General features: G+C 51.2%; 1 protein-coding gene across 7 annotated transcripts in view; it reads left to right on the top strand.

Annotated features, from left to right (window-relative positions):
- EHMT1 (euchromatic histone lysine methyltransferase 1) overlaps positions 1 to 17,128 on the top strand; it is a 122,618-nt gene extending 105,490 nt beyond the window's left edge. For all 7 annotated transcript variants that reach the window (XM_082327840.1, XM_082327842.1, XM_082327844.1 and 4 more), the window contains 9 exons: positions 921 to 1,075; positions 1,907 to 2,074; positions 2,462 to 2,606; positions 3,579 to 3,656; positions 4,861 to 4,976; positions 7,288 to 7,374; positions 11,852 to 11,930; positions 14,863 to 15,038; positions 15,348 to 17,128. In XM_082327840.1, the coding sequence (XP_082183966.1) occupies positions 921 to 1,075; positions 1,907 to 2,074; positions 2,462 to 2,606; positions 3,579 to 3,656; positions 4,861 to 4,976; positions 7,288 to 7,374; positions 11,852 to 11,930; positions 14,863 to 15,038; positions 15,348 to 15,531 (1,188 nt within the window). In that variant the 3' untranslated portion in view covers positions 15,532 to 17,128. The remainder of the gene's footprint in view (positions 1 to 920; positions 1,076 to 1,906; positions 2,075 to 2,461; positions 2,607 to 3,578; positions 3,657 to 4,860; positions 4,977 to 7,287; positions 7,375 to 11,851; positions 11,931 to 14,862; positions 15,039 to 15,347) is intronic.
- Positions 17,129 to 21,538: the final 4,410 nt, after the last annotated feature.

Raw genomic sequence — 21,538 nt, 5'->3', positions numbered from 1 at the left:
CTGTAGATTGGTACGTGATGCTGATTAGGGTTTTTTTTCTCTAGATGTTACCATAACGGGAGGCAGAAGCCATATAGAAAGAGGTCTCCCCACTCCCTGGTGTATGTCAATAGCCTCCCCGTTTAAGGAAGGATCTAAGTTAAGTTGCGATGACTAAAAGTTGTGCTTTATTTTTGCTTTCAAAAGAAAAAAAAAGAGAGAAAAGTTAGGTGGTCATTACTATCATTGCACTGTTGTAATCGACGTCTTTAGAGCTTGTCATGGGGAAGGGTTCAAAGTGTGCTGCAAATTGCACTGTAACAGCAAACAGTATCATCGCTTAAAATATCTCCATCAAAAAGATGAGTGTTCAGCTATTTCTAGTGCTGCTAGTGAGAGATGAGTACATACAGTATTTAAGAGATGCCTGAAGTCGGATTGATTACTTTCCCTGTGGCTCGTGGTTCGCTTTCTAGCACCTTCATATACCCTATAGCTTGTGCTGTGCCCTTTTTCTCTTTAATTTAGTGGCACTGGGAGACATGCTGGCTTTCCTGTCTGCCTGGGCTGGGGAAGCTCAGCTTCTAGCCTTTTCCAGCGTGTTTGTTCATGTCTGTCACCTCTCTCGTGGATTGATCCAGATTGTTTTGTGGCTTAGAGACAGACGATTTGCCGGCGTGTATAAGGAAGGCGACGGACCGCTTTGCCTGCAGCCTCCCCGTCTTTAGCGCACGGAGGCGGCTGGAGCGAGAGCTCCCTGCTTGTCTGCGTGGAGATTTCCCTGCCCGCCCCGGCAGTCCCAGCCAGACGGAGCAACGCAGGGAAGGAGGCTGCAAGCCACATGTTGAATGCTGCAGGTGTAGAGCTAAGGATGGTGAAGTCCCAAAGCGATGGGGTTTTAATGCACTAAACAGCCTCTACTCTGTTTTCTTTCCCTCCAGGAGGAAAATATTTGTTTGCACTGGGCTGCTTTTTCTGGCTGTGTTGACATAGCAGAGATACTGCTGGCTGCTAAGTGTGATTTACATGCAGTGAATATTCACGGGGACTCGCCCCTGCATATTGCAGCCAGAGAGAACCGCTACGAGTGTGTCGTGTAAGTACGGCTCCAGCCCTGCCGCTTCTTTCCCTTCCCCTGGTCACTCCTTTCTCTCTGAGTGCCGGCTGGCAAGCTCGGGAGACCCTTTGAAATGCCTTTGGCATTTAAGCACAAAACAAAGTTGGGATGGAGGGCTCGTTTCTCTACTGTCCTGCTCCTAGGGGCGGTGGGGCTGAAATACTAGCTGCTGCCAGAGCTGGCGTAGAAAGGATCAGAAAACGTGGGGTGGTCCTGGAGTCTTGGGCAGAGGGTGTGAGGGGCTGTGCTCAGCCTGGGCTTCCCAGCAGAAAGGCATCGGGCATCTTTGATTAAAGCTCTTTTTTTTTTTTTTTTTTTTTTTTGGCAACTAGCGTGGCATAATATGGTAACAGGGCTTTTCCTTTGCTTCATCACTGCTGTGAATAAAGTCATCATGTATACTCACCAAAAGCTGGTGAATATAAACATGGGCCAAGTCCAATACCCGTTTCCCGTGGGACTCTTCCATTTCCAGCCTCCTCTTCCCACCCCATATCTTTCCCTGCCAGAGAGAGTTTCAAGCCTGTCTGAAGTTAGGCTGGTACCAGCAAGGTATTTGTCATGCCTGAAGCAAGGCGAGGTTTGCCCAGAGCTCTCGTGAGTGCCTAGAGCTCCAGTCTGTGGCTTCTGCCAGCGCCTTCACGTAGAAGGATTCACTGAACCATGCTTAATAAAGAAAACTCAGGTGATTATTCACTACTACGGATTCTTCCTTGTCCCTTAAGGGCTGGCTGGAGGATGTGATTCAGCTCATTTTCCCCTTGCATGGTTTCTCTTGGGGGATGCTTATCCTTTCTTGCTGTTTTGCAGTCTCTTTCTTTCCCGTGGCTCGGATGTCACTTTAAAGAACAAGGAGGGTGAGACTCCACTCCAGTGCTCCAGCCTTAACTCTCAGGTCTGGGTGGCCCTACAGATGAACAAGACTCTCAGAGAATCATCTACTGACAAGCCTCCCCAGATAGAGAAGGTCGTGAGCAGGTGAGAATCTGTCTGGCTTTGCTTGTGGGTCATGAAATAGAGCCCTTGCACGAGGGAGGCTGGGAGCCTGGTTTAAGAAAGGACTGTAAATGCATGCTTAGCTTTTTAAACTGGTGTGAAGGTCAGTTTGAGCTTAGCAAGAATTAAGCACATACTGATGCAGGCCGTGGTTTGTAAATTCATCATCCAAATGGAAATATTAGCAAGCACAAAGAACAATCTCTAAGGCAGGGTGGAAAAAAATGAACTCTGCTCTAGCCTGAATTGCTTTCAGGCTTTGAATGCTCAGTGATCAAAGACAGTAATTCTGCCCCAGGATGGCATTTGAATGGCCCCTTGTTCGGGGGAGCTTTTCTTCTGTGACAGTTCTCTTTCTCCTGCTGACAGAGACATCGCCCGGGGTTATGAGCGGATCCCGATTCCCTGCGTCAATTCAGTGGACAGTGAGCCTTGTCCTAGCAACTACAAATATGTTTCGCAGAACTGCGTCACCTCCCCAATGGACATTGATAGAAACATCACTCATTTACAGGTGAGGGATCGTCTGTATCCATGCGGGTTTTTTTTCCTGTCCCGGTGTGTGCATTCAGGGATGTTGCAGGGCACTGCACCTCAGAACGGGTTTTACATTCAAAATGGGAATGTCTAGTCCTAATATTGCCATCGAATTCCAGCTAAGGCTGTAGTCCTAAACTCCAGCTCTTGCTCTAGGAGATGGGATTCTGCTTTTCTTCCTTTCGGAGACTTAGGCTAACCTGTGTGTTCAGCTGTGTGCCTGTAGCATCGGCCATCTGGTGCTGGCTGATGTGGCTCCCATGTATCCTTCTCCTCTGTTCTGTATCTGGAGAGCGAGTGAGTTGTTGGGAGACCTTCCTCCTGCTGGCTTCCTACTGACCGCAGCATCCAGGCCAAGGGCTTTATTGTGGTGCTGGAAGTCCTCGAAGGGCTGGGTTGTGAAAGCAGAGGTGGGAAAGCGTAGGGTGAAGGTGACCCCTCCCTGGGCACAGCTCTCTGATGGCTGAAGTGAACTTCCCATGCCCCAGCCCTGTTGTGCAGGAGCTGGCGGTGGGACCGTGTTGGCTTGGGGAGTGCTGGGGAAGCAGCCGGCTGGCGCAGCCGTGTGGGAAGAGGCCAGCAGCAGGGGAGGGCTGAGACACCATGCTGCATCATCTCCCAGCTCCGGTCCCTCCTTGGAGCTTTCCTTGTCCTTGAGCGCAGAGTACAGCTCGTAGGGCACGGAGGAAGGTTAGGGGGGACATCCTCCCATGAGAAATGAAGATGGCTCAGTATGGGATCCTTTCCTGCAAGCCGGAATTCTTTGACGTTCATTGCACACAGAAATACAGAATGGGGTAAAAATGCCACTGAACTGGTGAGGCTGGTTATCTTCTCCTGCAGCAGGAGAAGGCGAAGACTGGTGGTTTCCTTTCTGACCCAGTCACAGAAGTTGCTCTTTCAGTTGTGTGTGAGTGGCGTGGCGTTAACCCCTTTTCTTCTCTTCCAGTATTGCGTATGTATAGATGACTGCTCCTCCAGTAACTGCATGTGTGGCCAACTCAGTATGCGCTGCTGGTATGATAAGGTGAGGACACAGAACCTCCTCTTGAGTTAGACCAGTGTTTGCGGGCTGAACTTCGCACCGTTCAGGGTTTATAACAGTACCTTAAAAAGCAGTTCCTTGCACAACTCCTGTACTTTTTGTTTTAAAATGCCTAAAGTTGTAGCCTCAGCTTTGAGGTGTATGTGGTAATAACAAAATGCGTACTCAGGGAAGCTTTTCTAGTGTTACTTATTTGTGTTACTGTCACGCCAACTGAACCATTAATTATACCCACGTGATAGAGAGAATTTAATAATCCATGCGTGAAATCCGCTTCCATTTCAGAACAACATAGAAAATGCTGTAATAAAGGGGTGGGTAGTAGAGAGATTTTTTTGCTTGCTTTTATTTATTGTGATCCTTCCGGATGAAGGCAAAGTAAAGATGTTTTAACTGCATCATTGCCAGAAGCCTGGTTTGTTTTGGGTAAGCACGCTTCAATCCTCCGGGGAGGTTTTGAGGTTAATATTTGGACAGGTTCTGCTAAGATCAGAAGTTCTGTGAATCTCTGCAAGTTTCTCCCAGGGGGAATATTGGCATCTTTCTTTGCTTTGTAGCCATTTTATTTACATGTTAATAGGTCATTACATCTTTCAAGCCTTAAAAGCTAAATTTGTTAAATATGATGAACTGCGTCTATCACTTCCTTAATCCTATATGGTTGGTAAATAATTGAACTGTAGCTTTTTATATGGTTGGTAAATAATTGAACTGTAGCTTTTTTGGGAGTGTTATTTGGGAAGAAAATGTGGTTCACAGAACTTGGGTGTATTGGCCTTGTAATCTGGAAGTTTAGGCTTTATTCCAGAGACAGACTAAGCATCCGCTTCTCCCCTCCAGCACTGCAGAACGATAATAATGATGATGCACACCGGTTTTTTGCACAGCACTGTAAGATATTTTCTTTGGTGGTGCGTAGGGTGATGCCAGGCAGCAAAAATCTAAACGGTCTCTTGCTGTTCATCAGCTGTCGGTGATAGTGGCGAGTGTGCCGCTGTTGGGGTAGAGCAAAACCACTGCAGAAGTTGAGGTCTGACACTGGTTTTGGGGAGGTCGGGACATGCCTCCACTTTGGGGTTCTCTGGCCTGTTTTTACACTCGGGAATTTCTGCTCTTGGCCTGCCTCTGGTTTGGAGGGGTCACAGGAATAGACAGCTAACCCAGTCTGAATGCCTCTCCTCTTCAGGACGGCCGACTCCTGCCTGAATTCAACATGGCTGAGCCACCGCTCATCTTTGAGTGTAATCACGCGTGCTCGTGCTGGCGAACCTGTAGGAACCGGGTGGTGCAGAATGGGCTCAGGTGAGAAGGAGGATCCAAGCGCAGCTTATCTTGGCAAGACCGACAGCAAACTTGTGAGCCTTCTGGCTGTCTAGTCTCAGCTCACTCATAAACCCACAAAACCCAGGACTTCCCGAGATGATACAGAAGTTGGGACAGGTGCCACCACGCAGTGGTGGGATGCAAGCGGGTTCCTGCGTGCTGCCGGTGGGACTGAAGTGGCAGCGGGTTGATCAGTGCAATTAATATTTGCATGCTGCCCCCGTCACGTGGGAACTGCGGCATTCTTTCATCAGCCTGACCATAGAACATATAAATGGCTTGTGGGTTTGCACAAACAGCCTAGATGTAACTTCTCATCTGGAGATCTGTGAAGAAAACAACAGCGACAGAAACTGCGAAGCTTTAATTTAGAAGATCTTGTAAGTTAGCGGTCTATATTAGAAATATAGGCCAGCATGCCCAGACTTGGCCGCTTAAAATTTTCAAATTACTGGCATGACTCCCCCTGAATTGGATACCTGAATACCTGTTGGCCTCGGTGCTGCAGATTAGGCTGTTACGATTTTGGTGGCAGACTAAAAATGTAAATGTTTCGTTTTGGATCTCTGCTATGGAGAAGTTTGCCACTGCACTAAATGTATCAGGACAAACTTCAAAGGAATCCCACTGGAAAAAAGACTTTTTGCAAATTTTTTGTAGTACTGACAACACTTTTTTTGCAAGCTTTGTAGTTTCAATGACATTTTGCAATGTTAAAAATAAGTAAGGAAAAGGCTCGATGTGTTTCTACAGAACTTTACCCCTCTCTGGTTTTCCCTGCCAAGCTCCAGAGCTCCGGTGTCTACGTGGGTGTTTATTTAGGAGCTGTACAGCTAGAGCGGTTGCTTTTGCATTTTTGCCTTGCTAAAGTGTTTTTCTGAAAGACGGGAAGGGTTGGAAACCCGACCATGAGCCTGGGTGAGCAGCTTTGTCGGGAAGCTGGCACTAAGGTCAGGTGCTTGGCGGAGCTGTGCTTGAGGTCCCTGGGGAGGCAGCGGAGGAAACCTCCTGCGTCGGGGCTGCAGTGTGACACAGGGGTGCTCCCGCTCCGTTGTCAGTGCTTCCTTTATCAGCTTTGCTCCAAACAAACTCCGCTCGGCAGCGTGCACGTTTCCATCTGGCAGGCTGGCCCGGCTCAGCTGGGAAGCCGAGATTGGAGCCATGGTCCCGCTGCTGCCAGTGTCAGCCCCGACCGCAGAGCCTGAACCTCAGCTTGGCTCTCTGCTCTGCTGTGATGGACAAAGCAGAACATGAGGGAGCTTCCTCAGGCCTGAAACAGTTCTATAACTAGTTTAACATGAAGTCGTGTTTTGCCCTGGTGAAGGCTCCAGGAGCTGTGAGCAAATATGAGAAAATGCACAGCCCCTGGTTTGAGCTGATGGTGCAAGGAGGGAGTGGGTGGGGGGAAGAGGGCAGAAGTACTGGAAAAGGCAACAGGGTGAAGTTAAGGTGAGCGTCAGATTTCTCTTTATTCCGATAAGAGCGTTGCTGAGAGTGGGTTTTGGTTCCCTCAGGGATGGAGCGAGCCTTCCCTAGCCCTGGAGACTGTTCATCCTGCACTTAACTCAAGTTCTGGCTGAGCAGGAGGCGGAATGACTTACAGGGTTGTTTCTCTGCCTATAAACTCCATCAGTAAAATTCCGCAGAGCAGCTATTACACCAAGAAGTTTCAAGTTGCAGCGTTTCTTCCTTGTCTTTCAGCCAGGGAGCTGGATATGATGGAGTTGCTAAATGCACTGGCCTCAGCAGAGGGCAAAGGGATCAGAGCACTTAGCTCAAGGTGTTCTTAATTCACCGTAAGCTCCCTGCCTTCCCCCTGCAGCACCCCTCCTTAACGCTGCCTTAAGTCCCCTTCCACCTTCCCTGCCTTCCCCCGAGTGCCGGGTGTGTGCGTGGAAGGGAAAAGAAATGCTGGCGGTGGGATGCTGGTATCCTACGTGTAAATCATCAACGGCGTAACCACACACAGCATCCAGTCCCGTACCCTCTTCCCCAGTCCTTAACACATCCAGTCCCTAGGTGTGCGCCTGGCCAGGTGCTGCTGGCCAGGGAGAAGGGGTCGCTGGGCGCCCGTCCCTTGTCCCCAGGCGGTTTCCATCTGAGCAGCAGTGGGAGTGAGTGGAGCGTACCCACAGTGGTGCCAGCGTGAGAACTGGGGGGACTGAGTGAAATCATCCTTGAGTTTGTGCTGACGGGAAGTTGCTGGTTTTTTTTCCTCATCTCTCTATGAAAACGCGTTGTCTTTCTGCAGAGTGCTGCCATTAACATGGCTTCGTTTCCTCTTTTCCAGGACTCGATTGCAGCTTTATCGGACACAAAAGATGGGCTGGGGTGTGCGAACAATGCAAGACATTCCACTGGGAACCTTTGTGTGCGAGTAAGTTATTCAGCTTTCATTAGCTCACACGAACGCATCATCGCTTCCTGAGGGCCGGGATGGTTTGCTCCTCTTCAAGGAGAGGTTTTCATGCAAATCAAATTGGCATCGAGCCGAGCTGCTTGCCCTCAGTCAGAGATTTCCTGACTCCATTTCCTGCTCTGTTTGTCCTTTTCCTCTTAGCGCGGAGCTTTCTCCACCCCTCTCCGTCTCGCTGGGATCTGTGCTCAGCTCTCTTACCCCTCTGAAACACAAGCGATGGGGGAAGGATGCATTTGGGTTGTGCTGCAGATGTGCTCAACCCACGCGTTCACCGTGGATATGGGACGCTTAAGGCCAAGGCAATTTGGAACAACTTTTTTATATCGGATCTTTTTCTGTTTCAGTACTGACCTCTCAGGAGGTTTTCCAGTGTCACAGCTCTGGCTTTAGTCTGATTCAGCAAAACAGTAAAGCATTTGGCGCTAAGCACGTTTCGGCCCTGATTCAAGAAAGTACTTAAGAACAAAAATGTTCAGATTTACGTCAAGTGAAAAACTGCTCTTGAACCCCACGATTTTTAGGCTTTAAAATGGTATATGTACTTTATTAAATATTCTGGAAAGTGTTTTCTTCGTTGCAATACTACAGTGAGTTAAGACCTTATAAGGCTGGACCCATGCCCTTCATGGAAATACGTGGTAGAGTTTTTTAGAACTAGTTATTGGTGTTTTATGGAATCGGGATGGGGGATTGAGGAAGATTATTGCAGAATTTAAAAAAAAAATTGAGGAAAAGAAAAATCTGCAGTGAGTTGGCCAAGTATTTCTTCCATGTTAGGAGCTGCCAGATGATAAAATGTTTTTTCAGAGGTAAAGCTTAAAACTCTGCCGTTTGTGGGGAGTGTCTCAAGTCTCTCTTCAGGTGGGGCTTTCTGTTAAGTACCAAAGGTCCCCGTGTCCCGGTTCAGCACCCAGAGATGAGCCAGAGCCTGCGCGTAAACCGCTCCCAAAGAAAAAAGGCGCTGACTTGACCAAATCCTCCTGGAATGCTAACACGCAAGAGTAAGCAGTGGGGAAGAGGCAGCCCAAGGAGACGGGGCAGCCCTGCGCGATGGTGTAATAACACAGACGGGCGCGTGGTAGAGCCCATCAGGGCTGATGGGGTGCAGATACCACAACCGATACCACAACCGTGCTTAACTCTTCCCTCCACCCTTGCCAGGAGCTGCTGACGCTCTTTCAGTGGTAGGCACTATCTCCTTCGTTATCTATAGGAGCTGCATACTAAAAAGCTGAGCTAATTTATGTCTTGCCCATGCACATTCCTCCCTGTCTCCATCACTCTCTCTGACACACCCCCCCCTTATTTACTCAACTCACCAACTCCAGTCCTTCTCTCCTCCTCAAGGCAGCTGCACTGATGTCCTTCCTGTGATTCTTTATGGGCAACCTATAGGCTTGGTTTCTTCTTCTCCGCATCTCTGGCAAAGCAGCCCTGGTGCCGGCGGTGCCTGGGGGCTGCTTGTGCACAGCAGCTCCCGAGATCGGCTCTTGTGGAAGAGCATTTTGCATCAAACCTCTGGATTAGAGCCCTGAGCGGGGAGTCATTTTGTAAGGAGGTTATTGCTCTGCTTTGGAAGGATGATAATTGTATTGGTGTCAGGATGACTTTTATTGCATAATTTTTCACGTATGCTCACATGAGGGGCAAATCTGGAATAGTTCTCACAACGCTTTTATTTTGCAAAACTCTGCTGGTCCTGACTGTTTCTGTGTGTAAATGCCTTTCTTACACAAATACTGCTTTTCAGCCTGCTCCATACTTCAGATACCTTTCAACTTTTCTCTGTAATCACACCAAAAATGGTTTCCCTTTCCATTCCTGCTTGCAGACTGTCACTCTGGCAGCCCGCAGCAGCTTCTGCAGGGAGCGTTTAGCAGCGCTGGGAGCAGTTTGGCAGCTGGGAGCGAGGCTCTGCCAGCACGGTGGCCAGCCAGCCCTCCCGCCGTCGTCTCCAGGGCTCCCCAGACCCCAGCTGCTCCAGACCCTTCGACTGCTCCAGACCCTCCTACTAACGGCCTCCGGTACCTTCAGCGCCGTCCTGGAAGCAGCAGCTTAGCGAGGGGAGAGGCAGCAGTGTCATCCTCCCCGCCCCGCTGGGCTCCCATGGAGTTTTTAGGCTCTGCCGCTCACAGATGCTCAAGAGTGGGCTCGTGTGCAGGCGTCTCCCTGGCCTCCGAATTTGTCGCTGCTCAGAAGTTGCTGTTGCTCCCCCTGTGCTGGCGTTGCTGTGGGTTGTTTTGAGTCTGCTCTGTTCGTGCTTGGCTGTCAGACGGTGTAACTGCTCCTTCTGGAAATGGCACAGCTGGTTAGGGGCTTTTATTGGAGAGGCTTTGAATTAGTGGGATGCAGAAACCAGAGGTTTGTGAGGATCTGGTCTGCTCCTTTCAGTGCGCGTCCATTACGGGGTTTCCAAATATTTCATTTCTGTACAAAACAGTGATGCTCTAATAGATACCATCTGCATCGAGCCAGGTGTCTCAGCCACACCTTCAGCCAGAGAAGCCCCAGGCGTCCCGTCTCCCACACCCCCTGGAAAATGCCGGAGCCTGTGCTAGGGACTTCTGGTTGCTCTTGATTTTTGCATGGAGTGCGCTCTGATCTTGCGGTGATGAGTGGCAGCGTAAAGCTCTGAGTTGTAGGTACTTGCTATCAGCGTGCTGAACATCTTGCTGAGAAGAAAGACGCTGGCTTGACTTTGGGAGTTTTTAAATGAAGGGGCTGATGCTCCTGCTCTTTTTTGGGTAGGAAAATGGACCTCTTGCACATCCTTCCATAACTTTGGACCTGGGAAATTAGGGAACTGTTTGTATTGGTAAGCAGTCCTGGAAAGGACATGAGTTACAGGAATAGTCTTTAAAGGAAGATCAAAACAACAATTTTTAATTCGATTGTGGGTTTTTTGTTCCACTGAGTTGTAAACCTGAAGTGGCTGTCCCTGAGCAGAGTGCCTCTCCGTGCAGCATTATTCAGCCTTTTCTCAGCTGCCGCTGGCTGCTGTGCCACGCGACAGCAATTTCTCTCCCTCTCTGGCCATCATCTTCCTATTGCTTTAGGTCACCAACGAGCGTGTGATTTCCAGTAATACCGCAGCCTTACGGGAGCGCTTAATAAATAACAAGATGCAGTGGGGGCAAACGGGAGGATCGCACGCGGCGGCAGCCTCGGGCTCTGGCAGAGCGACTTGGCCAGATCGCTCAGATTTGGGAGCCGCAGCCAAACGATCCCTTGTCACAGAGCGCGTGGGTCCTTTCCAGGTTAATGTTCCATGGCTCTCCTCTTCCCCAGCCCTGGAGTTAAATGCTGCCGTGAGCCACAGGGGGAAATGGATTCGGTTGGTTAACGCTTCAGAAATGCCTTGAGAGCTGCAGAGGAATGCTGTGATAATGGCTGCTGATCACGGAAGGCTCTGTTGATGCTGCGAAGAATATTTATTCATATTGTGAATCCTTTGCTTATAATTAATTAGCGTTGCATTGCAGGCTGGGAAGACTTACATACCAGAATCTACTGTGCCGTTGCTTCTTTCTCATATCCTCGCTCTGGCTCAGTACCTCTCCCCTTGTGTCCCTTACCTTGATTGCAAGGAAATGTTGAACCTGGACAGTCCAAAACTGTTTAAGATGGAGACTGGGAGACAAATGTGGGAACACCAGTGCAGCGGGGACTCCTGCGACAAGGGCGTTTGCATCAAAACCAGCGTCTGTCTGGGGTGTGAAAGGTGGTGCGGGTATTTAGTCCTTCTCAGCAAGCCAGGCCAAGCAGCACGTGCGTCGTGGTGCTCGGAGAACCTGGTTGTAATCTGCCTTGCACCTGGTTTTACAACAAGGTGGTTGTTACTGGGGTCACAGCTCTGATTTATTCTGGTTCAAGAGGGATTGAGAAAGAAGCCTAGATCCTTCCAGGGATCCTGCCAGGTTAGGTTAGACCTAAAGCTTTTAAACCAAAACTTCTTAAGGTATGCAGCCTGTGTAATCGGTCAAAATACCCTGGAAAACACAGGAAAGACAGACACGAACATTTTGCTTTGGGATGTAAACAGCACAAGCATTGCAGTGGTGTATGAGAGCCAGGGCGGGAGCCTGACCGTGAACATAAGGAGAATTGGATTAATGTGTTGATCTTGGCCAACGAAGAGATTTGCAAAAGGAAACATAGTCCTCGGGAAAAAGTAAATTTTGTTGGAAGTAAGAGTCCATTTTTAATATTAAAAGTGTTGCCCTGAAAAGACGGAGTTTGGAGCCAGATTTTAGCTGCGGTAAGTTGGCAAAGCTCAGTTTGCCCGGGTGGCTCTGAGATGACCTGCACTGCGAAGGCTGTGGGTTGCCATCTGTGGCTGGGCTGTTTCCCGTTCTTTCCCTCTTCCCAGAGACGTTTAAAACCAAGCTGGTGATTGCATGAGCATCTTATTTCTGCCTTTCCTGTTTGTCTGCAGGTACGTTGGTGAGCTGATATCCGATTCCGAGGCAGACGTCCGTGAAGAGGACTCCTACCTCTTCGACCTTGACAACAAGGTACTGTATCTGAAGGTGTCTGATGAGACAAACCCAAGGTCTTGCTTCTCCAAATGAGCAGAGAGAATATTTGTCTCCATCTTGATGTACAGCACGAACTGAAAGTCTGCAAAGAGGAGGACTGCACCCTCGCTGCTTTTTAGTAAAAATACAGAGTGGTTGAGGTAGGGCTTAGGGCTTGTTAAAATAGTAACAGCGCCCAGCGGCGCTGGGCCACCGCGGTATGTGCTGCCCACACCAGTGTTGATGCAAGATGCTCCTCTGTCAAATCCGTTTGCGCATCCTGAGTTCAGTTGTTCAGTTTTTGATACTCAGGTGTGTATCTGCAGGCTTGCAGCTGGGTTGATTGGCAGCTCTCTAAGTTTTTCATAAAAAGATGAGTTGGAAGACTGAAAAAAACCTTGTTCGCTTATAAAGGGATCCATCAGATACCCTGGCAGGGACCTGAGGCTTGTTCTGCTGGTAGTTATCCTGCGTTGCTCTGCGGAGGGCTGTCTCAGAGCAGAAATCTTGCTTTGAAATGTGCAATCTAAAGCTTTTAAGCAAGGCCATCACTTCAGACTTTGTTTGGGAAAGGAGAAGAGGAGAGGTGAGTTGGGGACTCAGAGGAGTGGGGTGGCTTCCAAGGAAAGCTGTAAAACAGTCTCTGTCTTGTTTCTGTCATCAGCTAATGACAAAGAAACTTCGGGTTTGGTTTTTTTTTGGTCTTTTAAAGCAACACACATTCAACAACTGAAAAAAGGCAAGTAGAGTCTTCTAGTCAGTCTGAAAACAGAGGGGTCAAACTGTAATTAAGAAGTTGAAAAGCAGCAGGGACTTCAACCTGGTTTGTACGTGTACGAGCAAGAGCCCACCTGGGCCGTGCCTTGCCTTCGGGTCAGCCCCTGGCTGCCTGCCTTGAGGGACGACCTCGGCGTTTGCTCTTACGAAGCCTTTAGTGAAGCAGGGAGGGAGACCTAAGTACAGGTGCAAGCGCGTCGTCTTTTTTCAGGGGCTCTTCAAAGCGGAGCATCTGTAGAAAAGCAGGCACCAAGTCATTGAGTGATCACTGAAAGAAGCCCATCGGGATGGGTGGAGGAGCGTGGGGCAGAGCCAGCCGGGTCCCGTGGCCTCCTGCGTGATGGGAAGTTATTACGAGTGTGAACCCCAACCCTGGGAGGGATGGCCTTGGGGTGCTGGTGTGTCTCGGAGCAGCGGCCTGGATGGGCTTGTGCTGTAGTGAAAGACAGTGGTGGGGACATCATTTCTGATGTCCCTGTACCTTGAGGTGTCACTCAAGGCCACGTGCATGGTGAATCGTTCAGCGTGCCAGGTCCTGCAGTCACATCCCGTCCTGTGTCTGAAAGGGGGCGAACATCGAACAGCCAATACTTACTGCCGTTGCTGGGTTTCCAAGAGGAAGGCATCGCGTAACGGATGCTCCCTGGGCTTCCACTGGTTCAAGGGATAAGTTTCTTGTCTCTGTCCTGGAGAAGTGGAAAAAAACGTGCTATTTCTGGGAAGGACGAGGTTGAGTTTTAGCTGCTGCGGTTGCTTTCTGTTTGTGTTCAGCCACCCCTTTCCCACGTGCAGGCCCATCCTCTGCAGTCCGTGCTCACGCACTTGGCCCTGCTGTGCTCCATCGAGGAGAGGCAGCGGTCGGGGCTGCACGCTGCTGCATCCGTGTGACCCTGCCTGCCTGCAGGCCAGAAGGGCTTTCTCTGGGCTCCCTCCCTTCTCAGAAACCCTGGTGCCTTCCCACTCTTGAGAAGGAGACTCATCTCGCCCCAGAGCAGGTTCACGGTTTCTCTTCTTCCTCTCTACTTGCCACCGTGTGACTCTTAGGTTCCCGATACCCTCGTAGCAAGGTGGGAAGCAGTTTGCTTTGGGACTTGTCCTCCTCAGCAGCTTCACAGTGAGGATGCTGCCTGTGTTGGTCAAGGCAGCAGGCTCCTTTCTCTAGAAACACATCTTGACTTGCATGGTGGAGAGCTCAGGTCTTTCCAGATGGTCACTGGATGTGGTAGTGGGTAATGTTGTCCTCACCAACCATGGCATTTCCATGGATGAAAGTGAGGGGGTGATGGGAATTACTTCTAATTGAAGTAAGAGCTGGTAACACTGCGTGTGATATGGGACCATGTGGGGTGATGCCGTCCCTCCAGTCGCTGGGACGTCTTCCCTGGCCTCCTGCACCGGTCGGGCGGTGTGATCTGGCACAGCTCATCCATTAACGATTGCAAGGTGCTTGCCCAAAGGGGAGTTTGAGCACCGCTAATGGATCCTTTTGCTTTTGGCCTCTCTGCAACTGAAATTATCTTCTGTAATTAAAGTCTCTGCTTTGCACAGTCATTCTCTGCTGGAATAAAAGAGCCCTGAGGGGGGTTCTTTTATTTTCAAGAAAAACAATATATTACTGCTCTCTGGAAAGGGAATTTCTGTGTTCTCACTTTCACGTTTATCTGCAAAAACCTGCGTTTTCTTGAGGCTCTGGCTTTGTGTTTCCTAGCTGTCACGTTCAATTAGAGGACAGAACAGATGCCTGCTCCCCTGTCCAGTGGCTCTTACCCATAAGGTGTTTGTCTGCACCAAAGGTCGATCCCGCTGTGCCAGACTGGTGCTTTAGCAGAGCAGGGCTGGGGAGAAGCGGTGTGCCAGCTGGTGTCAGGGGCATTTTAAAAGGTCTTCAGGCTTGTGGGGGCCGAGTGCCCCACAGAAAACGGGGTTTTCAGAGTACTGTTGAATATACAAGTGTGTGTGTTTAGTCCTTTTAAACCCACAGTGGGCGTCCTGCCCTGGTGGTGGCTCTTCTTGAAGCCCTCCAGAGTTGTAGCGGAATGACCAATAGTTTGGTCATCTGGTTTTGTTTGTTTTGTTTTGTTTTTTAAACAAGTAGCAGTAATAATAGTAAACCCAACCTCATCTAATGAAAGATGCAACCTGTCTCCTCTAGGATGGAGAGGTGTACTGCATAGATGCCCGTTTCTATGGCAACATCAGCCGCTTTATCAACCACCTCTGCGAGCCAAACCTCATCCCGGTGCGAGTCTTCATGTCGCATCAGGACCTCCGCTTTCCCAGGATCGCCTTCTTCAGCACGAGGCACATAGAAGCTGGAGAAGAAATCGGGTAGGTGCTGTGCCCGGGGCTGTCCTTCCCGCGGGAGCCGCCGCCTCGCTCGGGGAAGGAGGGAGCGCAGAGGGACAAAAGCTCTGCTGCTCCCGAGCTGGTTTGCTCCATCCCTTTGCTCCCTGGGCCGTGTCCACGGGGTCTCCTAGGGATCCTGCAGCCGCGTTCCATCCCCTGAAGCTTTGCAAAAACCCGAATTGTGGCGGCACCAAAGATTGCTGACCCTGGCGTCCTGCGCCGCTGCACGGTCCCTTTTGCTCCTGCATGCTTCTGCTTTGCAGTGACCCCATCTCTGTCTCTCTCTTACAGCTTTGACTACGGAGACAGGTTCTGGGACATCAAAGGCAAATACTTCAGCTGTCAGTGCGGTTCACCCAAGTGCAAACACTCGAGCTCAGCGCTGGCCCAGCGGCAGGCGAGCACCTCGTCCCAGGACACGCAGGAAAACGGGCTCCCCGACACCAGCTCTGCCACGGCAGCCGGCCCCTTTTGAGGCTCCGCTCCCCAGAGACTGACTTGTTTTAACCCTATAGATTCACATACTGTCTGAATTTCCATTTACAGAGAAAAAGAAAAAAAAAAAAAAAAACAAAGCCGCTCAAGGAAAGCCAAGGGTTTGTGACACTTAGGGCTGTGCCACCGACTGTTACTTGAGGAATAAGTAAAAGCGAATCCCGCCTCCATGATGTTGTTCTTCCCTCCCTGGTCCTGGAAAGCTGCTGGTTTTCACAGTTGCGTGTGGAGGGGTGGCTGTTGCGTTTTTTTTTCCATGGGAGCTGTCCTGGCCTCCGTCTCTTAATGTGCTAAGTGTTGTCAGAGCCAAGGGAGAGCCGCCCGTCCTCCAACTATTGTTAATTGAATGGATCGCTCATGCCAAGTCATCTCCAGTTCACTTGTAATAAACTTTGAATACTTGATGGGACTTTCTTTCTAAAAGCCGGGGGGAGCGGGGAGGGAGAGGGAGGTGCTGGCATTTGGGTTTGCTTGGCACAGCCCCAGGGCAGGTTCTGCTGGTTGGTTTCTGTTGGTTTGTTTGGTTTTTTGGTTGGGTTTTTTTTTTTTTTTAATCATGAATTTCTCCCGCATCTCGCAGGACGTTGCGGTGGGGCCTTTCCCTAGGAGCTGGAGGGCGTTTCTAACAAATACCCTCCTTGTTACCAAATCCACAGGCTTTTTTCTCTTCTGCTGAGAAGAAACCCACAGTCCTTGTAAGCCCCTTGGTCCCTGGCTCTCTCCCGAGCCGAGCAGAGATGCTTCCCGTAAGGCCCCGCTCCATCCCGGGCTTTCTCCGTTACGAACCAGCTCTCGTCTGCGCCGCTTGGCCGTGTTACTGTCTCAGTGTTCGGTTCATCCGTGGAAGGATTTCCCTCGCCCCGTCGCAGTAGCCGTTTTAGAGAGGGAAGGTTTAAGGGGATTGTACAAGACACTAACTTCTTAAGAAAATCAGTTTTTCTTTTTTTAAAAATAAAGCGAATGATATATATATTATAGAGAACCTCGACTCGCGTCCGCCGGCTGGGGCGAACAGCAGACAGGACATGTTGCAGCGAGAAGATCCCAGATGCCACCAGCTCGTCTGTTCCCATCACTTTTCTCAACGCTGGGCACCTTCGATTAATTTTTAAGCCACACGCTATGAGGTTTCAATAAACTGATTTATTTTTTACCATTATCGAAACATTGGGGACTTAGCATTAAAAAGAAAAAAAAAAAAAAAAACACAAAAAAGAAAAAAAAACAACAAAACAGCAACAAAAAGAAACCACAAAACAAAACGGTGCTGATTCTGGTGTGATTTTTGCTCACCACGTGAATATAAACTATCAATTGTATAAAAAGAACAAAGTGATTTTAGTATAAAAATGCAGGAAAAAAACACAAAACTTTTTTTAAATTGTTAGTATTGTAGTGTGAATAAATTTGCCATCACCTTTTGTGTGGTGGCTGGGCAGGTCATTATCTTAATTTTTTTTTTTGCATATATCTTTAAATACTGTAATTAGTGCAGTAACAGTTTTTTTTTTGTTCATCTCTTCTAGAACATTCATAATGCTGTCATGTTTATTATTATTATTTTTTTTTCTGTTAATGTTTTTGACAGTTTTAAAGGAGCAGTCTTTTGGCTCTGATCATTTTCTTGTTCTGTTTTCAATGAAATCAATAAAAAAAAGAAAAAAAAAAGTGCTTTAAAAGGAGTTTGGCCTTTTTGTCTGCGAGGCTGGGGGGGACGGCACCTCTCATCCTGGGCTTAAAAGGAAAATTAAGAAACTCCCCCCCCACACACACTTTCAAGCAAGGAAAAAGCAGCCTGACTGTTCGCTCTTTGTTCTGGGCGGGTTTGGGGTTGGTTTTTAAATTTTGGAGCATCCCCCAGTCTTAAAGGCATCGTCTTGGGGAGCCTGGACTCGCTGCGAGGCGGGCAGAGCTGGTACCCGCCGCGGGCAGAGGCCCGCGATGCCTCCCCATCGCCTGCGTGGAGGCGATTAAAGAAAATGAATTAAAAAAGGCCAAGGAAAGGGGCGAGGGGGAGAATCTCCTGCCCGCGAGCGCTCCCCGGGACGTTCCCTGTCACGGGAGGAGGCGGTGGGGAGGAAGAGCGGGGCTCTGGGGGCGTTTGGCTGGGCCAGCAGCTCCGGCCGGGGCAGGGGCTGGGTTTGGGGGCTGCTGCGGGGTGCAGGTCCCGGCGAGCGGTGCCGGGGTCCCCCCGAGCCCCGGGGTGCCGGCTGGGGGCTGCCGCGGCTGCGTGACTAAGCACAGCCACCGCGCGCCTTCGCCGGCAACCCGCCGCGTCGGGAAAATAAGCAACTCTGAGTCACTGCCAGTCGATAGCTCATAAAAATATTCATAAACGGTAGGAGAAGCCCGGCCTGATGCCAGCCGGGGGCGGGAGGAGCGGGGAGGGCTTCGGCCATGGTCTCGCACGCTCACCCACCTCTTGTCCGCCTGGCAGGAGCCTTCGTTGCCCGCGGAGCCCCAGAGATGCCCTCATCATCCTCAGCCACAGGGTGGGCGGCTTGAGGGCCGTTGGTTGATAAAATAGGCTGTCTTTGGGTTGGGTTGGGTTTGTTTGATGAGAAATGATGGGTTGGCCACTGGAATTGCAAAGGGTGCCGTTAGGAATAGCCAGAGCTGCCGGGGAAGGCGAGCGGGGCCCTTGAAGGCACCCACGTGCCCTCGCACATCGAGACCATTTAACTACGGGCTAATGCTAATTATAATAATACATTCCAATATTGTATAATTAAACATTATAATGAACATAATATGCTTTAATTGAAGGTGAGAAGTGGAAAACCCCCAGAGAAATCTACTCCCTGAACATAGCTTTCCCGAAATCGGTTATTTCCTGGGGTCGAGGGGGGAAACGCCCGTGTTTTCGGCGGCACGTGGGGTCGCACGATGCTGGGCCTGGGTGCAGGGAGGATTTGCACCCGGCGGAGACGGGTGGAGGTGGAACACTGCCGGCTTGCACATAGTCACGCCCCTGGGTGATGCCTTTGCTTTTCTGTGCAAATAACTGCAAATTAAATATACACATGTACTGCCCCACCACGTTCCCACAGGCGAGGATGAGCGGAGAAGGGCGGGCTGTTTTAATAGGAATTCCCGCGAGGCCGGTGGGCCCCAGCTCGGCGGCTGCTCCAGGGCCGGGGGAGGCGAAAGGGCCCTTGCTGCCCCGTGCTCCCCTGAAGCAGCCGGCGTGGAGCCGGGCGCTCCGGGGTCGGGGTACGCGGGCGAAGCCACCTCGGCCGCTCTGCCGACCCCGCTCGACTGGGGGCAGCGGCTTGTTGAGACGCTTCAGTTCAAAGGATGCAACAATTTCAATGTTAATATTTTGCCCCGAAGCAAAGCTGCTCTGTCGCTAATTGATGGCTCCTTCTGCACCGCTGGTGCCAAGCCTTCGCGGTGCACAGCCCGGGCTGCCCGAGGAGGTGTCTGTAGCTCTGATTTTGCTTTTGTTTGAGAGAGAGATGCATCTGCTCCAGGCTTTGCTCTCGAGCAGCCGTAGTCACTTTGCTCGTGGCAGTTACCAGCACGGGAGGATTTCTTTTCCTTTTCAGCTGCCACCAAGTGAGACACGAGGCCTCGCAGCCGCCTGCGCGGGGCCGGGAGCCTCCCCTTGGCTCCACTGAAGATGCAAAGAAACCTTCGATCATTCATTGGCCTTCTCCTGGGGATTTTGGCACTTGGTGTGCGATGCTTTGGGACATCCCTATGGTCACGCAGCCGTCCCAGGGAGCAGGACCGGGGCTGAATGCTGGATTTGGGTGCTGAGCTGAGGCCGGGCGCGGGGCTGAGCTGTGGGGGGATCTTGTGCATCCCACAGCATCCCACCCTCGCCCATGCAGCTGGGATGAGGGTAACAAGGCAAACCCCCTGATTTCACAGAGCTAGAGGAGATGCCGCTCTTCTTCCATGCGTGGGACATCCCTGCTCCCCTTCTTTTTCCCCCAGTGAAGGTTGGGGACCCCCAGGCCAAGGTGGAGGGGGTGTGTGATGGGTCTGCACCAAGCTGGGTCCTGTGCATGGCGCTGGCTCTGTGGGACAGGGTGCCACGGCCCTTTTTGGGGTGCTGCAGCGCACTCACAGCTCGGGGCGCATGGCGGGGATGTGCTAATTCACTACTGGAGCAGGGCCGGGCAATTCGGGGTGCCTTGTTGGGGGCCCAGGCTGTGGCGCTGAGCTGGGCTCCTTCGTGCCCACCTCCCTCCTGCACCCCGCTCCTGGTGGGCATCACCCCCCCTATAGCTATAGGGGAGCATCGTATGGGGGCCGCTCACCTGCTCCGGGGCCAGCGGATGAGACGTGGATGGATCAAATCCAGCCGCATGGGGTCACGCAGCATTTCCCTGGGCAGACCCTCTGTGCACTGAGCAGGTCGTGGAGCCGGTGGCCTTGTGCTGGCTCGTCTCTCCGGGGGCTGCTGGACGCGGGGGGGTGTTAGAAAGGCACCCAAAAGGCAGCGTCCGTCGTCCTGCAGCTGAACTGGCCCGGTGAAGCCACAAAATTACCCTGAAATACTGCAAAATTACCCTGAAATACTGGAGCTGATCCGGCTTCTCCTCTTTATAGACTCCATCTCTCCCTTCATCCCACAGCGCTGACCTCCCTCGCTGAGGAAATGTGAGTGAGGGCGATGGTTATCCTGGAACCCGGGAGCGGCAGGTAAGAGGAGTTATAAAATCTCTAGAAATGCACGATTTCACCCCACGTCTCATTCCTGAGCCTTTGCCAGAGCTGGAAGAAATATTAGTTTATCTCACCGATAGCACGGAATATTCCCTCGTCTGCCTAAAGAGCTCCCTTATCGCCCTTTTAATTTCCTTTCTGGTGCTACGGGGCAGGATGAAAAGCCACGGGCGCTGTCACCGTTGGCAGGGAAAGGCCTCGCTGTCCCGGCTGCCGGCTCTGAGAGCCTCGCGTCAGCCCGAGGTTCAAGCTAAAATCTGCAGATGGGACGGGAGCGATGAAGCAGGCGAGGGGAGAGGTGTTGATGCCGGGGGAAGGGCGGGCTCAGCCCTCCCGTCCCTTCCCCAGGCAATAGCACTAATGGAGTAAATGCCCAGAAAAAGCAAATATTACTTAACGCTGCCTGTGAGCAGAGGTGCGATGATGCTGCCGTTTTAATTGGGAGGGGGAGGTTGAACAAGGTCAGCCTCACACTTGAGTTTTCCTGCTTGACTCTGCCTTTTGATTTCTGTTTAACTGGTGTGAGAGTCATTAAAGAGGACTCGGCACCTGATGGCTGCATTAAGCGACTGCTGGGGCTCCCACTTTGCTGGTGGCGCTGGGTGAAAGACACGGAGGGGGTGATGCCTTGCTGGATGCACCCGCGTGCTGTAGAAGGCGACAGCACCCATCAGCGCGGCTGGGGAACGGCAGCGCGGCGCCCAGAGAAACCAAAGCCCCGGCGCCGTGCCGAGCAGCACGCGGTGCGACCTGCTGCTCCTGTGCAGGATGCGGCCCTCCCCGCCGAGACCCGGCCCCAGCTACCGAGGGCTTCGTACCCGGCCTGGCGAGCCTCGCTTCTCCGAGAGCTCGGGCAGAGCCGAACCCTTGGGTTACCTCTGCTCTGACTGCAGCATCAAACGGAACCCAGCGACCCTTGGAGCAAGGAAATGCCCCCGTGCCTGGAAATGGTGTATTTATAATGAATAAACGCCCTCCAGCCCCTCTGGGGTGGGGGGGGAAGCGGAAGGAGGAAAACTCAGGCAATGAGAGAGCCCCGACCACGTTACACCCTGATCGGCACGTGCTCAGCACTAGCAAAGGTGGCCAAAACACTTGGGGTTTGTTAAGCAACTCTTCGCCATCCTTTCTCTTGGAGGCCTGAAGGGTTCGCACGTACCTAAGATGAACGCCCAGGCCCTTGCCCTTGCCCCTCCCCGACCTGCTGGGATCAGGGGTTCGTGCCCCAGGGCTGCCAACGCTGTCATTAAGCCATCACAGCCTGATGTTTGGCTGGGATTAAATTCATCGTTACAGCGAACTTCCCCAGC

Source organism: Platalea leucorodia (genome assembly GCF_965183815.1).
Source record: "Platalea leucorodia genome assembly, chromosome: 15".
Taxonomy (NCBI): Eukaryota; Metazoa; Chordata; class Aves; order Pelecaniformes; family Threskiornithidae; genus Platalea; species Platalea leucorodia.
The sequence above is the reverse complement of the archived record's forward strand: the minus strand, read 5'-3'. Positions and strand labels throughout refer to the sequence as shown.